This window comes from Lissotriton helveticus, chromosome 1_1 (assembly GCF_964261635.1).
Source record: "Lissotriton helveticus chromosome 1_1, aLisHel1.1, whole genome shotgun sequence".
In the NCBI taxonomy this organism is placed as follows: domain Eukaryota; kingdom Metazoa; phylum Chordata; class Amphibia; order Caudata; family Salamandridae; genus Lissotriton; species Lissotriton helveticus.
The window spans coordinates 568,529,949-568,549,309 of NC_136057.1; the positions used below are offsets into that span (position 1 = coordinate 568,529,949).

General features: G+C 42.3%; 1 protein-coding gene across 1 annotated transcript in view; it reads left to right on the forward strand.

Annotated features, from left to right (window-relative positions):
- Positions 1–19,361, forward strand: part of LOC144813832 (solute carrier organic anion transporter family member 1C1-like) — a 490,557-nt gene that overhangs the window by 157,267 nt on the left and 313,929 nt on the right. Inside the window, exon 6 of the mRNA XM_078674055.1 lies at positions 8,622–8,768. Coding sequence (XP_078530181.1) covers positions 8,622–8,768 — 147 coding nt within the window. The remainder of the gene's footprint in view (positions 1–8,621; positions 8,769–19,361) is intronic.

A 19,361-nucleotide genomic window follows, 5' to 3' on the forward strand; every position in this document is an offset into this window, starting at 1 on the left:
ATGAAAGAGTGTGCGTGTCACTGATGTGAGTAAACACGCATAAAGTCCATTGCAGAATGATAAAAACGGCAAATCGGCAGAAGTTGGCTGAAGAAATGAGCAGGGACGTGAAAACGTGCAACGTCACAGAGCTACGGAGGAGTTAATAGTACAAACGAAGTCAGCGTTTTCAAGCTTGTAGATTTCTGCTGAGTTAAAGAATGCCGGTTGAAGTCTCCGTCACAACTGATGTCAGTAAGAGTTGAAAGGCTGACTCGAGGAAATTTTAAAAGATGCAAGGTAAATAATAAGTTCTGTGTAGACTTCTGCTGTGTCAAAAAATGCCGGTTGATGTCTCCGTCAAAGCTGATGTCATTCAGGATAGAAAGTCTGACTCGAGGCAATTTTTAAAAGATGCAATGAAAATAATGAAGGTTAAAAAGTGAAATCCAAAGGAGATGACATGTGAAGTTGTAAATCACTCAATTTATGCTGTGAGGTCAGAGCAAAGTGTCAAAGGTTGGCAGTAATGAAAGAAGTAAAAACGACTAAATGAAAGCAAGGCATTAATCTTCAGGGCAAAGTATCAATGGATGACAGTCTCAAAAAGGAAAAATGATTTAATAAATGCAGCAAAGCTCCCAGTAGTGAAATATTAATCCATATATATAGAGCTTGAGATGAAATGAATAAACAAATAAACAGAGCTCAAGTTGAGGATTAAACACTACGAGCCTGCATCGAATTAATTAATAAAAGTGCAGTAGGGTAGAATTTAAATACGCAGAAAATATTTAAAAGCTTGTTTGCTGAAGGTAGTTCATATATATTTATCAAAGTCACTTATCTCAAAATGAAGAATATGAGCTTCTTAAAGATGAGTAGATTTTCATAGAAAATGAAACACTGTAGGTCTGCAGGTAGGATCTTCTTTAGGCCAAAAGCGATGGGTCCAGAGAGTGCTGACTTGACCACCTCGTCGCCAAATTTATGTTGCATCCAATGAAGAGTTGAGAAGGTATTGTAAATAAGAATACGGTTTGTTCTTAAACAAGTACAGCACTGAGATCCAGGCAGAGTGTTTCTTCAATCAGCTACAGCTCATACTGGCTAGTACAAGTCCAACATTCTAAACTGCTAAGCTCTATCAATTGAAAGATGCATTAACAATACAGCATAGTTAAAGATACATGAATAGTAAAACAAAATAATGAATAAACAGAAATAATAATTAACCATGGGATATAACAGAATCATTGTTTCTATGAGGTCCTGGTGATAAGTGGTGAGTAAAAAATAAAGCAGCCAATTCTGCTTTATTTTTTATATGATAGGCATGACTTGTGTTTGCTATTAGGGCAGGCGATGCATAATGAGCACAGCCAGTCCTTGGGGCACTGTGACTGTTACATACCAATGTGCTGTAATCCAAACAGCTCCCTTGAATGAAGCAGATGGTTTTACAGCATGGTTACTGTTTACATTGCTTTGAAGAGACAGTCATATACAGAGGCCAATGGCTGACCCACAACCTCATCCATCCATGAACCACACATGCATTTGTTCACCCATCAGCACATTTGCCCATGAATCCATCCACCTCCTCAAACACATTACTCCACTCACCCACTCATCCATCCACATCACCAGTTATCCATCCACCCATCCATAAATACATACATACTTGCATGCATGCATCCACCAATCTACCCATCCACAACTGGCAAATAACATGATCGATTTCTGAACAATGAATATATATTATACAATGTTAAGGTATTCTGTGGTAGTGCTTAAGTACCTGTTTATATTTCACATGTTATGTTATTTTGCATTCTTTAAGAGTGTTGCTCACTATTTCCAGGATGTTGTATTTCTGTATTTTTTTGTGTAGAATATTTCTCTTGTACAGTGCATACTTTAAACAAAGATGCCATCATGGAAGTTTTAACCGGCCACCATTGAGAGGTCTTGAGCAAAGGCTGAATGTATTGCAAATTTCTCACAGTGCCAGTTAGTGAGTCACAAAGATGTTCAGAATACTTGGTCACCCATTTCTTTGCCTCTCTGCTGAACAAACAGAGCAATGGTTACTTATTTTATTTTATTTATTTAGCTTATATAGTGCAACATCTACCCAACAAAGGGTTTCCCGGCACTATGATTCAGTAGTAAATGACAGGGCAACCAATTTAGATGTTGAATAGCCAAGTTTTTAAGGCTTTCCTGAATTTCATATAGTTCACCTCAGAGCGCAGAGCTTGTGGCATAGTATTCCACAGTGAGGGTCCAAGGAAAGCAAAGGATTTGCCACCCATGCATAATAGTTTTATTTTAGGGATAACAAAATTGTTGGCTGTTGTAGATCTTAGATTCCGAGAAGGATGGTAAGGGCGGACCAGATTTTGTAAATACTTGGGGGCTTTTTTGGTAGAGATCTTGTGCATGAAGCATAGGGATTTGAATTTGATCCGGTTCTCTATTCTCAGCCAATGCAGTTCTCGGATGAATTTGGAGGTGGATGAGAAGATGGGAATTTTCCCTAACAGTCTTGCCGCTGCATTCTGCACTGTCTGCTTTCTGCGGATCGTAGCCTTTTTTGCCCCCAGATATAGCACATTGCCGTAATCAAGCCTGGATGTTATTAAGGCATTGATGACCGTATTTTTGGTGTGTTAAGGTAGCATCCAACATATTTTTTTTAGCCTTTTTCAAAATTGCGAAGCAAGTGGCCGATGTTTTCACAGCTTGCTGGTGCATATTCAACGAGTCATCCACAATGAAACCTAGATTACGAGCCTGTGTAGTTGGAATCGGGGGAGTACCCATTTCTAATGGCCAATGTTGGGGCCCCCAAAGTTCTTTGTTTTTTCCCAGGACAATTAACTCGGTTTTATCACCGTTTAATTTGAGGAAGTTTTCTTGCATCCACCCTGCAATCTTTCCCAATCCTAGATTTAAGGTGGAGGGATTATTGCTTTCCGCAGAGGAAAGAGAAAAGCGAAGCTGAGAGTCGTCAGCATAAGAGAACATCAGCAATCCAGTCTCTTCTACTACTTTTGCGAGCGGACTCATGTACAAGTTAAAAAGTAGTGGGCTTAAAATCGAGCCCTGTGGTACTCCGTGTTTGAAGGTCAGGGTATCCGAGCAGGCAGATTGAGAGAAGACTTGGAACATTCTATTCTCTAGCAATGATTTGATCCAATTTAAGGCAGCGCCACGAATGCCTATCGACTAGAGTGTCCGCATTAGTACCGCATGTGATACCGTATCAAATGCGGTACTAAGGTCAAGAAGCACAAGTGCCACCGTTTCTCCTCTATCTATCAAAGCTCTGATACTCTCTGTAACACCCAACAAGGTAGTCTCAGTAGAGAAGCCTGCACGAAAGTCTGACTGATGGGAGGGCAACAGGTCGTGCGTGGTTATAAAATCCGTGAGAGATCGGTGGACGTGTTTCTCCAGAATCTTAGAAAAAATGGGGAGGAGAGAAATTGGCCGGAAGTTAGAAGGCAGGTTTGGATCAGCATCAGCTTTTTTTAACAGTGGATGGATCATTGCATGTTTCCATTCATCCAGCACATGTTCTTCCTGCAGGGATGTATTTAAGAGGTCGGTGATGATAGACATAGCTTTCCTACTAAGTAGTTTTAGGATAGGGCATGGTAACGGGTCTCTTGGTGAGCCTGATTTGATGGTATTAATTAGGTCAATAACCGTATCGATATTGAGCAAGGGCCAATTTTCTAGTGAAGCGGTATGAATGTCACAGACACTAGGGCCTAGTATATCAGTAAGATCGCTCGGTCTGTCAAGGGAAGAATTATGAACATCCATATTAGCTTTGTTTTGTTCATTCTGTGCTTGCTCGATGCTCTGATATATTTTATCCACTTTGTTTACAAAGAAGGTAGCTAGTTGGTCACATTGTGTTTTATTGAGGTCAAGTGGGGTTTGTGAAGTATTTGAGCCAGCCAGCTCTTTCACTATTTTAAAAAGTGTTTTAGATTGATTTAAGGCTTGTGTAATTTTGGTGCATACAAATTCTGCTTTAGCTTTGCTGCACATCATTTGATAATGTGTTAGTTTTATTTTATATTCCTTCTTGGTTTCCAGGGAGTACGTCTTCCTCCATTGACGTTCAACATTTTTACATTTGTTTTTTTCTTGCTTTAAAGATTCATTGAACCATAGGGCAGGGGGGTGCTGATTTTGACCTTTTAGCTTCGTTTTGGGCAGACATGAGTCGATGGCTGTCATGAGCCATGTTTGGACAGATGTTGAAAGACTTTGCACTCTTGATTTAGTGCAAGGTGTAGTGTCTTCTAAAAAAGTATTCAGAATATTAATATCCAATCTTTTCCATTTCCTAACAGCATGGGTTGGAACCGGTGATATGTCCTTATTTAACAGTTGTACTCGAAATGAGAATTTAATGAGAAAGTGGTCTGACCAAGGAATGGGTAAGGCAGGGGAAGTGTCCAAATTAGTAATATTGGAAAAAATTGGATCCAATAGATGACCGGCGATGTGCGTGGGACCAGAACTTTTCAAGGTTAGGTTAAAAGACGCAAGATCAGCAATCAATTTGGTGGCATTTATACAGTGATCTTTGTCCAGATGTAGATTCAAATCACCGATAATTGTGAAATTAGCAGCCTTCATTACTAAGGGGCCAATAAGTTCTGACATATTGGTCAACCAGTTTGAAGCCGCACCTGGCGGTCGATAAATAAGAGCTCCTGAAAAGGTGAAATTAGGGGCATGTATGATTTTAAATATGGCACCTTCGCACCCGGAGCATTGGAATTTTTTGAAATCACAGTTGTAGATTTTTAAAAAAATGATGGCTATGCCACCACCTAACTTATTTATCCGGTCAAGTCGTGTAATCGCATATGAATCCGGGAGAGCCATGACAACATCAGGTCCGGAGCTTTCCTGAAGCCAGGTTTCAGTTACGGACAAGGCATCAGGAGCCTCATCTAGTAGTAGGTTAAATATCTCAGTCTTGTGTTTTGGTAGAGAACGGCAATTCAGGCTAAGAAATGTAAATGATCCAGAATCAGGATTAGGATAATTCTTATGGATTCTATCCTCCATATTTTTGGTCCCAGCAGAGTTTATAGCAGGAGTACAGTTGTGACAAACATTATTCTCTCTGGCTAACTCAAAAAGACAGCAGGGCGGTTGTATAGGGGGTCTCAGAGCCATTAATTTCTCGGGACTATATTTTATGAGACAGGGAGTTGTATCGGGTATATTTATTACTTTACTAGTTGGGACATGTGATAAGTATCTGGGATGCAAGAGATTCAGAGCCATGGCCGTCGGGCTCGTCCGAGGCGCGGACGGGCGCAGACGGGCTGACTCTGGCGTGACTCCGGCGATGAAGAACGCGCGTCCACAAATCGCGTCCGCTATCGCAGAGGATTATCGTTTCCTTATGTAGGGATGGCTAGAGCGCTGACGAAGCTCACGCCTCCCACTTAAGATGTCTGCCGTTTGGGAGTATGTTCCCTTGAACTCGGTACTCAGCCCGAAAATCGACAGTTACCGTCAATGTGCAGGGAAAAGGTAAAGTGAGGGCAGAATTTTAGGTAGGTGCAGTAAATGAAAATAAGTTTTTAAAAATCACCGTTTAAAATGCAGTTAACATACGCTCGCATTCAGCAAGTTAACAGACAAAATTCAGTGACAATCTACCTCCCGGCTTATCGCCTCAGGAGGGGTCCAGTTAATTAGCCAGATACACGAATCTCGTGTTACTTTCCAAAGGGCTCCTTATGTAGGGATGGCTAGAGCGCTGACGAAGCTCACGCCTCCCACCTAAGATGTATGCCGTTTGGGAGTATGTTCCCTTGAACTCGGTACTCAGCCCGAAAATCGGCAGTTACCGTCAATGTGCAGGGAAAAGGTAAAGTGAGGGCAGAATTCTAAGTAGGTGCAGTAAATGAAAACAAGTTTTTAAAAATCGCCGTTTAAAATGCAGTTAACATACGCTCGCATTCAGCAAGTTAACAGACAAAATTCAGTGACAGTCTACCTCCCGGCTTATCGCCTCAGGAGGGGTCCAGTTAATTAGCCAGATACACGAATCTCAGTTATTTTATCAACTGTGTACCTCCATCACACACAGTTGCAATTGTGATTCTGTGCAACTGTGTGTGATGGAGGTACACAGTTGATAAAATATCAAAAAGGCAAAAGTAAATAAAAATAGAGTGCTTAAAGGTGAGTTGATGCGATGTGTATTTGGGGAATTGTAAAGTGAAGTTCTCTGGGTATAGTGAATAAGTAGCTACTTACGTCATTAGAATATGAAATTACTTTATAAATGTCATTTCAAATTGCTTTATTAACCTTCTTGCTTTCTCAAATATGCTTAAAAATGCACCATTTGCCCACTCTTTTTTTTCAATAATTGACTGGGTGGAGAACCCCCCAAGTTCCCTTATGAATGTTGGGCGCACTCGATACGCTCGCCACAGGGCACTCATTCCACCCTTATAAGCATCACCACTTTCAAATTTCACCAGCCACCACTGTCATAAGTTTAGAGTTTATAATTATCTTTATTCAGTTGAGTAATTTACAGAAATAAACAAAGTGGTTAAAGAAACCCAATAAACTAGCTAGGATACCTATTCTATATAAGTACCCATTAAGAGTCCTATTGGTAAAGAGAGAACAAGGAGGAATGAACTTCTTATAAAGAGTAGCTCTGGAAAACTCAAATGAGTTTCCTACAGTTGCAATACCAAATATATTTAGAATAGCGATTTATGCAATAGCATCTACCACAAGTTGATAAAGGCAAATAACCTCAAGGATAGCTAAAAGGAACCAACTATCCATAATGAAGAGTCTCGGGGCAAAGGAAAATCCAACAGCAGGACCACTGGACGGGTAAAGGAAATAAAGAGGTGGATCTAACTAGCTAGAACAACTCATTATTATAGCTTTCTCACACAAGTATCAACTTGATGGTGTCTCTACTTGATGTCCAATCAGAACAGTTCACAAGATGGTGTCGTCAGTCATGCACTCGTGTCATCAGGTTTGATACAGTTTTCTTAGTATAATTGTTACAAGAGGGAAGGTTCCCATGAGAATCTTCTTTCCTAAACTAAAAGATGCAGTGTAGGCTTGTTGCATACACAAAGCTAGTCATTGATGTAAAAACAAATATCAATGTTATTCTGAAGCAAACATTTAGAACAGTATATGTCACCATTTATTCCATACAGTTTTAAAAGGTTCATTATATTCTAGTGAAATTACCTAACATGGGGTGAGGAACTAAATCACTCATTAGAGACAGCACATTTATAAAGATGAAATCAATGCTAGGCAGGTGCCTAGAATGCTTTACTACGTCCAAAGGTCGAAAGGAAAGCCATGTTACTTGGTGCAACATTTTGAAATACGCATATTTATAAATGAAGCATTTCTAATGACATCTCCCACTTCTATATTAGCTTGAATGAGAAATATCAGTTTTTTTATTAAAATTAACAAAGTACATTCACATTTTTATTTGTAAGTCATTTTCTAAAGCAAGCATTTCAATAGCATTTAAACGTGTTCTAAGATGCAATTCTAACATGATTATTTTCTAAAATATATGTTAATCTTTTCCACCGCTAGATCAAACCTGCAACCACCAGCTCAGTTTAAGAAGCGGCAGGACCACACATCAGGGTGCACATTCAGAAAAACACTTAGCTTCTTCATTGGACCCTGCCCTCTACTTATCTTCCCATAGGATGCCACACAGGCCTTAGTGGGCAAAGAGAACTAGGAGTGAGTAGCATGCAAAAGCGGTAAACAACCTTTACAATTAAACTTTTACAACGCACTACCATTACAACGCGGTCATTACAACGCAAACCATTCAACGCATTGCGCTGGGGGGCGCTCTAGGATAGGGAATAGGTTAATTTACTATCCAATAACCTTCCCTAGTGTCCACGGGGACTGGATTTGGAATAGTAAATTAAACTATTCACTATCCAGCACCCTAAAGCGCTATGCGTTGTAATGGATTGCGATGTAAAAACCGCGTTGTAAAGGCAGGCGTTGTAATAGCCTGCTTTGTAACGTCATACATCCTGCAAATGTGAGTGAGGCTCTCCGCGTGGGAACCCAAGCAACCAGCTGCTTTCGCTTGTCCCTGACTTAAGTAGATCAGAAAAAGAAATGCACTTAACATCTTTCTGAAAATAGGATGAGTGACTGTGTTCTTAAATTGGGATGGTGTTTGGAAGTCACTGTTCTGGTTTCTGAAAAAAGAGAGAGCATGCCCAGTAGTTGGTTCACTTTGAATCTTGGAAACTTTTAGCAAAGACAGGTGATAAGATCGGAATGAAGGAGTAGGTACGTATTTCTGAAAGGCGTGAGATATAAATTATAGACATACACCATGATAGTCCCTGTAAATAAGACATGGCCAGGTGTAATTTAATTAGATGTTGATTTGCTCATGAGAAGAGCGAAGTTCACTATGTAAGATCTGGGCTGCTGCTGGCTGACTCAATGAAGATTTGACTCTCTGTATTTCAGAAAGCTGAGATTGGTGTAGACAATTAAAATGGGATGTCTTCAACGTGCTGTTTATCATGTCTATTTTCTTTTTACAGATTGTGAAAAGGAAGTTGGAACGAATATGTGGATATATGTGCTCATGGGAAATCTTCTTCGTGGTGTTGGAGAAACACCAATAACACCATTGGGTCTATCGTACCTGGATGACTATTCAAAATATGAAAACACTCCTTTTTATATAGGTAATGACAACATCTAATGAATTAGACATCCCTTTGTTAATCAGTTAGGGAATTTTGATGTAATTCAGTGCTTGCTATGCTTAAAAATGTTCTACAGATAGCTGAAAAATTTGTATAACTGTTGGAGTCTGCCCGAGATTTATAGTGTGGATCAAAAGCTCACACTAGCTATTAAAAGGACGCATAATATCAATGTCGAGGCATGTAGGAGTATGCCTGTGCACTTGATTTGAAGTACTTAATACATGCAGGGCAATAACTATTCATGCTTGAAAAACAAATTACACTATTAAATATATGCTCTTTCTCAATGCAAGGCAATAGCAATGGAGATTAAGGCCCGGATTTAGATCTTGGCCGACGGGTTACTCTGGCACAACGGTGACAGATATCCCGTTAGCCAAAATATGAATCCCATGGGATATATAAACGTATTTATTTTTTGACAGACAGGACATCCTTTACCTTTGTGACAGAGTAACCCATTCTCCAAGATCTTAATCAGGCCCTAAGTATGTGACAGAAACTTGTTACATTTAGCAAAAACCTATCACATGAGCTGGTGGCAGGATCTTCTCCCAATGGAAGCACAGAGCATTTTTGAAGTGAGAATATCTATGATAACTACAATACTAGGTTTATGCTTTTTGTAAGAAATTACGTTACTGGTTGACTGGGGTGCGAGCCCTGGTCAAGCAGCAACAACAATCCTCGTTAGGGTGAGGCACAAGCCACCTCTAAATTAACCTGTGATCAGCCCTCTGGTTGCTTGACACTGAGCAGCCAGGCTTAATTTAGAGACATTTTACAGTATTTGTGCAAACAGTAAAAGAGTGAAAACACCCCACAAAATGAATCCCACAACAGGTTAGAAACATAAGCTTAATTTAATAAATAAAACATAACAAAAATGAAAAAAATCCAATCTGCAAAAAATGGATATCTTCAATTTTAATGGTTTTAGCAAAGATAGCACAACTGTGGAGATCTGGTCGTGCCTGACAGGAACAAGTGACAAGTTCAGTACAGGCCCTATCTTATGAGTCGACTTCTGGTATATCCATTGTTGCTCTTTTTCCAAGAGCAGTCCTTCTGTGTTTATTGTGGTTTGTTCAATCTGCTCTATGACCAACCACTATATATCCTTTGTTGTGTGTCCAGTTCTTAGGAGAAGGTCTGCCATTTTTGTGTTATTTCGCTTACATCATATATGATTGCCATTATCACATATATATGTTTTTAATTTCCTGGTGGTCATACCCATATATCAGAGGTTGCATGGGATTATGAATACAGGAGACTACCACTATATCAGAGCTATCCACTACTGTTTTTAAACTTCCCCAACGCGCCCACTATTAAAACACCCCCTGAGGTAGGAGGCCTTGAGTCAATTTTAAACTACTTTCACTTTGCAAACAAACCAGATCTGCTGCAATCAGGCATTGAAACACACCATGAGGGGATTCGGCACCCAGGGTGGGAACCCAATGATGAAGCATTACACCAACTAGGTTGGTGAGTGAGGGTTCTTTGAAAAAACCTGGGGGCATGTTACCAAGCTATAGTGATAATTATCGCTAAGCTTGGTTAGCGGCCAAAATTATATCGCCGAGCTTCGCCGATTTTTATCGCTTAGGAGCCTTGATATTATCAAGGTTTATCTCCTAAGCGATAAAAATCGGCCGAAATGCATGAATATCGCTGAAAAGTCAGCGATATTCATGCATTACCGAGCAAATGCTCTTAGCCATGTTATCCATCTACCATTGGATAACATGGCTAAGTACTGCTCTGGGCAGGCGTTAGCTTTTGGAGATAATCGCGCTTAGCGCGATTATTTTCAAAAGTTGGTAATAGGGGATAGCGATGTTAGCAACTGTTTCCAGTCGCTAACATCTTGGCACGCCCACTTTGCATGTCATTAGCGATAATTATCGCTGACATGCAAAGTGGGCCCCTAAATGCCCGCTATCGCCTATTAGCTGTCGCTAACTGGTGTTAGCGACAGCTAGGTAATAAGGTGATAAAATTATCGCCGCTTTAGCGGGAAAAATTCCCGCTAAAGCGGCGATAAGGCCCTTGGTAATATGCCCCCTGGGTTTCCCTTTTCCCCTTGTTATTGGGTAAAAGACCCCTCTAGAGTTTGGTTAGGTATGTAGCAGTTCATTGTTTTTGTTTTGTTGCTGTAGGTCAGGAAAGATGGATGCGTTTCCTTCTCTCTCTCTCTCTCCTTTGTAAGTTATAAGGCAAGAAAATGCTAACTTTCTAAAAGTCACATTTCCGGAATTGCAATTTAACATCAGACTGCACCATAAGTTAAGCTTTTAAATTGTGACACCAGAGACACCAACCATGAGCTGGTAATCTCTTTCCATTTGGAAATTACCCTGGTAAAATGGAACAAGGCACCTCCAGTGTTATTCTATGGGAGAGATAGGCCTTGCAGTAATAAAAACACATTTCAGAGTTTTCCACTACTGCGACATATAAAACTTAAAAATACATGTCCTGCTGTTTAAATATAATTCACTCTGCTCTCTGGGCTGTCCAGGGCTTTACCATGGAGTGTCTAATATGTATTAAAAAGGAAGCTTTGGACCTGACAAAAGGGTTATTTTAACAGGTCAAAACAGCAGTTTAAAACTATGCACACAGGCTCAGTAAGGGTAGGCCTGTGAGACGTTTACGAGGCTACTTAAGTGAGTGGCACAGTGAATAGTGAAGGACTACTAGTAGCATCTAATGTAAAGGTCCTGAACACATGTAGTGCCACTTTACTAGTGACTTACCAGTAAATTAAATAAGCTCATTGTTCCAGGTTTTAGGGCAAAGACACAAGCACTTTTTCACTGGTTAGCAGAGGTAAAGTCAAAACCTCTGGATATGACCCTGCAGGAAGAGCCAGGTCCAACACAACACCCCTCCAGCCTAAAGTTGGGGAGACTAATCGATACATTGATAGACTTCCCTGCTTAGGAGATAGAATGTAGACAATGGGTCCTCTTCTGCAGGGGCACTTGTCAGTTCCACGCCTTTCTGAATCCAGTTTTACCACTCTATCTATACTAACTCTGGGCAGAACTTGTGGAATTACGCTACATGTACCTCCGCAAAGTGGTAAAAAAACTCCGCCACACTACACGGATCTCCACGAGCAGCTGAGTTTGATAGAAAAATGCTGTTCGCTGTGAGTGCACAGTGCTGGATGCTAGTCCGCACTGTGCGATCATCGCAAATGGCACCATGCACAGCGCAGGCTTTCCTTTTTTGCTGCTTGAGTAGATTTTTACTCGAGCTGCAGCTTACTCAATGCGAAAGTGTAGTTTCTCAACACGAGCGGTTGCAAGCATACACGACCACTCGCAATGAGAAACCTGACCCTCCACGTTGAGAAATCTTGCCGGGAGGTTTATTTTCCACGCTCGCACTCACCAACTAGATGTTGACGATCGCGAACGAGGAAAAATTTCACTGGGAAGTTGATTTTCCTCGCTCTCGCTCATCAACTTGGCGTAGGTGAATGCAAGTGAGGAAAAAACTCTGCTCTGTTGCGCGAAGCGGAGTGTCTCTGAACTCCACGATCTCTGCTAACGCAGAGTGCGAAAAACTATGCATACTCTGTGAGCGCAGTGGAGTTCACCGCCCAGGCCTAATCTAAACTCTCCTGTGGCACTAAACTGACCCATGGGGAACTCTTCACCTCAGCTGTGGACCTCCCCTGTGCAACACCTAGCCTTAGGTTGCTCACACATGCATCCCAGTAGGCAACCAGAACCACCATGGCCAACAAAGTGATGTGGCCCATTCCACCCTTGGATCCGACTTCTCTCCCCAACCCAAGGAAAATTCTGCTCATAAGGACAGAAACCAACAGAGGCCACTGAAGGCTGTCAGTGTCAGGAGCCAGGCCAGGGCCATGCACTGCCAAGTGAAGGCTATAAGCAGGGAGATTGGGTACTCGTCTCTACAAGCCTTGGGGCTGGCAAGGAGTTCCCTATGGGCTAAAGGTTGTTCTCAGACCTCTGAGGAGCAACAGCCATGGTCTTAGGCATCCTGCTTCCATTCTACATCCCAACGGTTTAGGCGTGGTATTCTGTGACTGGTCACTTAGCCCAGAGTTTGTACCCTGAGACTGAACATTGGATAATGGTGAGTCCTCCCTCATGTTGCCCATACATCTGGACTCCCGTATCCTCCACCTGGCAATGGTACCCCATAAAACTGAACGGTCATAGCGCCCTGGTTGGCTTCCCCTCATAGTTCTCCTGACACCAGGGGGCAACTCATTCCCCAGAATACAGTCTATGGCCATCTGCGGACTAACTATGATGCTCCTCTGGGTCACCGCCCTACCCTACTCCAATGATATCAGGGCCACAGGGCGGAAAAAGACCTGCCCATGGCCCTGAGTTACCCTACACACCCAGCTAGCGTAATGCTCTAGGGAAACTAACCTTTTGACTATCTTGATCTGGCTAGCCACGGTGTCCCTCAGAGCAGTGACCCCATTCAATTTTACCTGGTGGAATTGAGGTCTTACCTTCTGAGTCTACTTCCCAACTAGGGGAGATCATGGCATGATCTATAACCTTCCCCTGGGGACTACCTACCCCAAGGCCATATTGGCCGTCCCTAAAGAGGTCCCTCCACTGGGTGGTTTCTTTGGGTAGAAAACCCCCCATGCTTGTGTCCTGACTGAGAGCACTCGAAGCAGGGAGGTTGCCACTGCCACCATATCCACCCCTTGTTTTCCAGAAGGGGCTTGGGAACCCTTTACCCCAACCTTACTCTGGGACTTGTCTGAGTCATCTTTAGCCTCCCTCTCATTCAGTTGGAGGAAATCCGAACCATTCTTCTTGGGCCACTTGCCAAGTACCTTCTTGGACACTCTGGGACTGGCCCAGAGGTCTGTCTCCTGAGCAAGCTTCTGGGGGCAGTTTTCTTACTTTCTACTAGGTTCTGGTGCAGCTCTGGAAAACAAATGCTGAGCATGTGATCTCTCAGAATTATATTGTACAACTCACTGTAGTCAACAACTTTGCTGCTCCACACCCAACCATTCAGTGCCTTGCTAAAGTAATCCACAAAATCCACCCAGGACTGGTTGGGAAGCTTTTGGCTGTCCCTGAACCTTTGGCGGTACTTTCAGGGGTTATCCCAAACTTAGTGATCAAGATGGCTTTCATGGGGGCGTGCCTGGTATGGTCCCCAACCTCGAAAGTAAGACATGCCCCACACTGTATGCAAGTGTTTCCACAATTCGCCAGTGCTCTTCTGGTATCTAGTGTACCCTCAGGACTACCTCGTAGGCTGAAAACCATTTGTCTACGCCATCTCCCAACACCTGAACTGGACACCGGATCCTTGAGGATACAGACCTTTTTGTCTCCTTCAAACATTGCAGGGATACTGCCACAATCACTGCTGAACTCTGCCTGTCCGGCCTTGATGTCCAGCTCATTAAGACACAGTTTATGTGCCAACAAGATATTCTTGTCTTTCATTGATGGCTTCCTTTGCTCCTTGGCCCTCCCAGCCTCAGCCTTCTCTTTTGGCAACCACCATGGCCAGTTTCCTTTGCTCTATACTGAGCTTGGCCATCTGTAGCCTGAACTCTCTCTCCTCTCTCCTTTCCACCAGCTACTCTGGGGTCACTCAGCAGGAAGATACACCACTCCATGCTCTGATATGGAACTCTAAATGAGTCGTCAAGTCATCCCCTTCAGCAGGATGCTGCCTCTCATTACTGAGATCCAAATACTATTTTTGCCCGTCTATCTCATCATCTCCTTCCTTTGCTGTAGCAAGTGGCTGGTGGAATTCCGCTCAGGCACTCAGTGTCTTTTGACGTTTTCTATTTCCTGATGGGGCTCTTGGCTGGAAGTCTCCTCTCCTTATAGAACTCCTTGAGCTGGGCCACAGTACAGGAATCCTTTTTTGCCAGCTCAAACTCCAACTTTCTAGAGGTGGATATAGGCACAACAGACAGAGAGAAAAGTTTGAAAAATCAAAAAGTCCAATCAGGAGGAATTTAAACTCAAATTGGTCTTAGATATGGTATGGCAGGTTACACCACATCACTGTGTGGCACTGCACAAACAGAATTCCATTTGTCACCACTGAACACAGTGTGAGAAATTGGGTTACTGGTTGACTGGGGTGCAAGCCCTGATCAAGCAACAACTGCAATCCATGTCAGGGTGTGTTAGACCTGACAGTTTAGGGTGGTCTCCCCACGCCAACATTTTGCCCTCCTACTGTTTTTCTAACCTCGTTTTTGCTTGCTTTAGGACTCTCTGCACTTTGCCACTGGTAACCAGTGCTAAAGCACTTGCGCTCTCTCCCCTAAGCATGGCAATATTGGCTCAACCTCAATTGGCATATTTAATTGACTTATAAGTCCCTAGTAAAGTGCACTACATGTGCCGAGCACCTGAAAATGAAATGGTATGAGTGGGACTGCAGCACTTATTGTGCTACCTACTTAAGTAGTAGACTAACTTTTGCTCAGGCTTGGAATTTCGAACTAGAAAGATAAACCTCGTGCGAAGCACAAACATTCCCTTTTTATCCACATAAGTCACCCCTAAGGTAGGCCCTGGACATCACAGAGGGCAGGGTGAAAAGTATTGAAAAGGTAGGACATATACTTGGAAGTTATACATGTCCTGGTAGTGAAAAAGTCTCAAATTCTTTTTCACCACTGTAGGGCCTATCTCTCACGTAGCACACCTAATTAGGCGAGGCATCCACCAGGGCTACATTCTAATAACATCCCCAAGATTGAGCTTTGGTTGAAACATCTTGCAGCCCTCAAATGTTCACCCCCTCATCACAGACTCCGCTAGATCCTTGGGTATTATACTAGACAAACACATAAATATGCAGGATCACATTAGCACAGCCACCAAAGGAGCACATTACCCACTGAGCAATCTGCGGAAACTTAAACCCCACGTTCCACACGAAGACCTAAAACAAGTATTTCAAGCTCTTGTTTTGCCCAGACTGGATTATGGTAGTGCCACACTATGTGGCTTACGTCGATACAGACTGACCCCTCTAACAGCCTCTCTCAACGCAGCAGCAAGAATGTCCTCGGAACTAAAAGAAACACACAAATATCACAGGCTCTAAACTCCTTAAACAGGCTACCGTACGAAGCAAGAATCCAACAGAAAATTGCTTGCATGACTCATAAAAAGTTACACTTCAATACCCCCAGTTCTTTGGCTCAAAAGCTCGAAAAATCAGGGGGCAGCAGATCCTCACGAATTGCGCACACCTTGTTTCTAAAACTCCAACAAACCCACAAAAAGAAAATGGGTGCCAGAGTATTCTCGGTTATTGCACCTAAAATATGGAACTCTGCCTCCGGACCTACACCCAATCTCCTCTACCGCTTCCTTCAAAAAAGAAGCAAAATCTTTTCTGTTAACTGAGTTTTTACCCTAAGGCAATATATCGGTGACAATGAAATGTATGCATATCAACTATCTTGGGATGAACGACCACCCTAGACCACGCCTTCTTTTAAAAAAATCATATTTACTTTCTGATATGTTTGACTCATGCATGTTTTGTTTACCGATCTAACTGTTACGCTACTTCTTGTCATGTAAGGTGCTCTGATATCCACTAGGGTCATGTTCGCGATATACAAAACTTTATAAATAAATAAAAATAAATAAATTAAGCAAATTATACCATGTTTTAGAGAGAGAGCACAAGCACTTTAGCACTGGTTAGCAGTGGTAAAGTGCACAGAGCCCTAAGGCAAACAAAAAACAATTCAGCAAAAATAGGAGGAGGAAGGTAAGAAGTCAGAGGATGACCCTGCAGAAAAGGCCATGTCTAACAATTTTTGTAAAATCCTGCTGCCACGTTCGGGTTTGAAAGCAAGGTTACACTTCTTGGGAATCTGAAGATGTGCAACTTTGAATAACATAACTTCCGTACCTAATTAAGTCATGGACATTAGTAATCAAAGCTACTGGCGGCTCCAAACAACTGGGAAACAACATCCATGTTTTATCATAAAACATTAGTGCATTTTTTATTATATATGTAAACTTTAATACTGTAACACACAGACGTATATAAGCATGTTGCAATCAGGATTTATGGTATGGATCAAAAGCTCACACTAGGTATTAAAAGGGGGAAACATCACTTACAACGAAACTTTTACAACGCACTACCATTACAACGCGATCATTACAACGCAAACTATTACAAGCGCATTGCGCTGGGGGGGCGCTCTAGGATAGGGAATAGGTTAATTTACTATCCAATAACCTTCCCTAGTGTCCACGGGGACTGGAGTTGGAATAGTAAATTAAACTATTCACTATCCAACACCCAAAAGCGCTATGCGTTGTAATGGTATGCGATGTAAAAACCACGTTGTAAAGGCAGGCGTTGTAATAGCCTGCGTTGTAACGTCATACATCCATTAAAAGGACGCATAATGTCAATGTCGAGGCATGTAGGAGTATTCCTGTGCACTTGATTTGAAGTACTTATTACATGCAAGACAATAACTATTCATGCTAAAAAAAAAAACTACACTATAAAATATATGCTCTTTCTCAATGCAAGGCAATAGCAATGGAGATTAAGGGCCTGATTTAGATCTTGGCCGACGGGTTACACTGGCACAACGGTGACAGATATCCCGTTAGCTAAAATATGAATCCCATGGGATATATAAACGTATTTATTTTTAGACAGACAGGACATCCTTTACCGTTGTGACAGAGTAACCCATTCTCCAAGATCTTAATCAGGCCCTAAGTATGTGACAGAAACTTGTTACATTTAGCTAAAACCTATCACGTGAGCTGCTTTTTGTAAAAAATTAGGTTACTGGTTGACTGGGGTGCGAGCCCTGGTCAATCAGCAACAACAATCCTCGTTAGGGTGAGGCAAAAGCCACCTCTAAATTAACCTGTGATCAGCCCTCTGGTTGCTTGACACTGAGCAGCCAGGCTTAATTTAGAGACATTTTACAGTATTTGTGCAAACAGTAAAAGAGTGAAAACACCCGACAAAATGTATCCCACAACAGGTTAGAAAAATAAGCCTAATTTAATAAACAAAACATAACAAAAATGACAAAAATCCAATCTGCAAAAAATGCATATCTTCAATTTTAATGGTTTTAGCACAACTGTGGAGATCTGGTCGTGCCTGACAGGAACAAGTGACAAGTTCAGTAGAGGCCCTATCTTATGAGTCGAATTCTGGTATATCCATTGTTGCTCTTTTTCCAAGAGCAGTCCTTCTGTGTTTATTGTGGTTTGTTCAATCTGCTCTATGACCAACCACTATATATCCTTTGTTGTGTGTCCAGTGCTAAGGAGAAGGTCTGCCATTTTTGTGTTATTTTGCTTACACCATATATGATTGCCATTATCACATATATATGTTTTTAATTTCCTGGTGGTCATACCCATATATCAGAGGTTGCATGGGAGTATGAATACAGGAGACTACCAATATATCAGAGCTATCCACTACTGTTTTTAAACTTGCCCAAAGCGCCCACTATTAAAACACCCCCTGAGGTAGGAGGCCTTGAGTCAATTTTAAACTACTTTCACTTTGCAAACAAACCAGCTCTGCTGCAATCAGGCATTGAAGCACACCATGAGGGCATTCGGCACCCAGGGTGGGAACCCAATGATGAAGCATTACACCAACTAGGTTGGTGAGTGAGGGTTCTTTGAAAAAACCTGGGTTTCCCTTTTCCCCTTGTTATTGAGTAAAATACCCCTCTAGAGTTTGGTTAGGTAGGTAGCAGTTCATTGTTTTTGTTTTGTTGCTGTAGGTCAGGAAAGATGGATACGTTTCCTTCTCTCTCTCTCTCCTTTGTTAGTTATAAGGCAAGAAAATGCCAACTTTCTAAAAGTCACATTTCCAGAATTGTAATTTAACATTAGACTGCACCATAAGTTAAGCATTTAAATTGTGACACCAGAGACACCAACCATGAGCTGGTAATCTCTTTCCATTTGGAAATTACCCTGGTAAAATGGAACAAGGCACCACCAGTGTTATTCTATGGGAGAGATAGGCCTTGCAGTAATGAAAAACACATTTCAGAGTTTTCCACTACTGCGACATATAAAACTTAAAAATACATGTCCTGCTGTTTAAATATAATGCACTCTGCTGTCTGGGATGTCCAGGGCTTTACCTTGGAGTGTCTAATATGTATTAAAAAGGAAGCTATGGGGGGGCGTGGCTAGCAGCCGGAGGGCCTGGTCGCTCGTTAATGCGACTCCCGGCCCTCGCCCGTATATCCGAAAAAAAGATCCGCTTTCTAAGCTGGGGGCTCCCTTGTCACAGGGAGGCCCCTGTTCCTTCACCTCCGTAGAGCACTTGGCTGAGGTGCTGGCCCGATTGGGGGAGCTGAGCCGGAGACGGAGCTGCCGTTCTGGGGGTCCCCCCCCGGAGCTCGCAAGATGGCGCCTGTGACCTAGCCCAGAGCCGAGCGCTTCGTCTGCTGCTGTGGGGCGAGCCGACCCTGCCGGCAACCCTATAAACTCTGTTGGGTACCGTCTCGCCTTGATCGCTGGCCTCGGC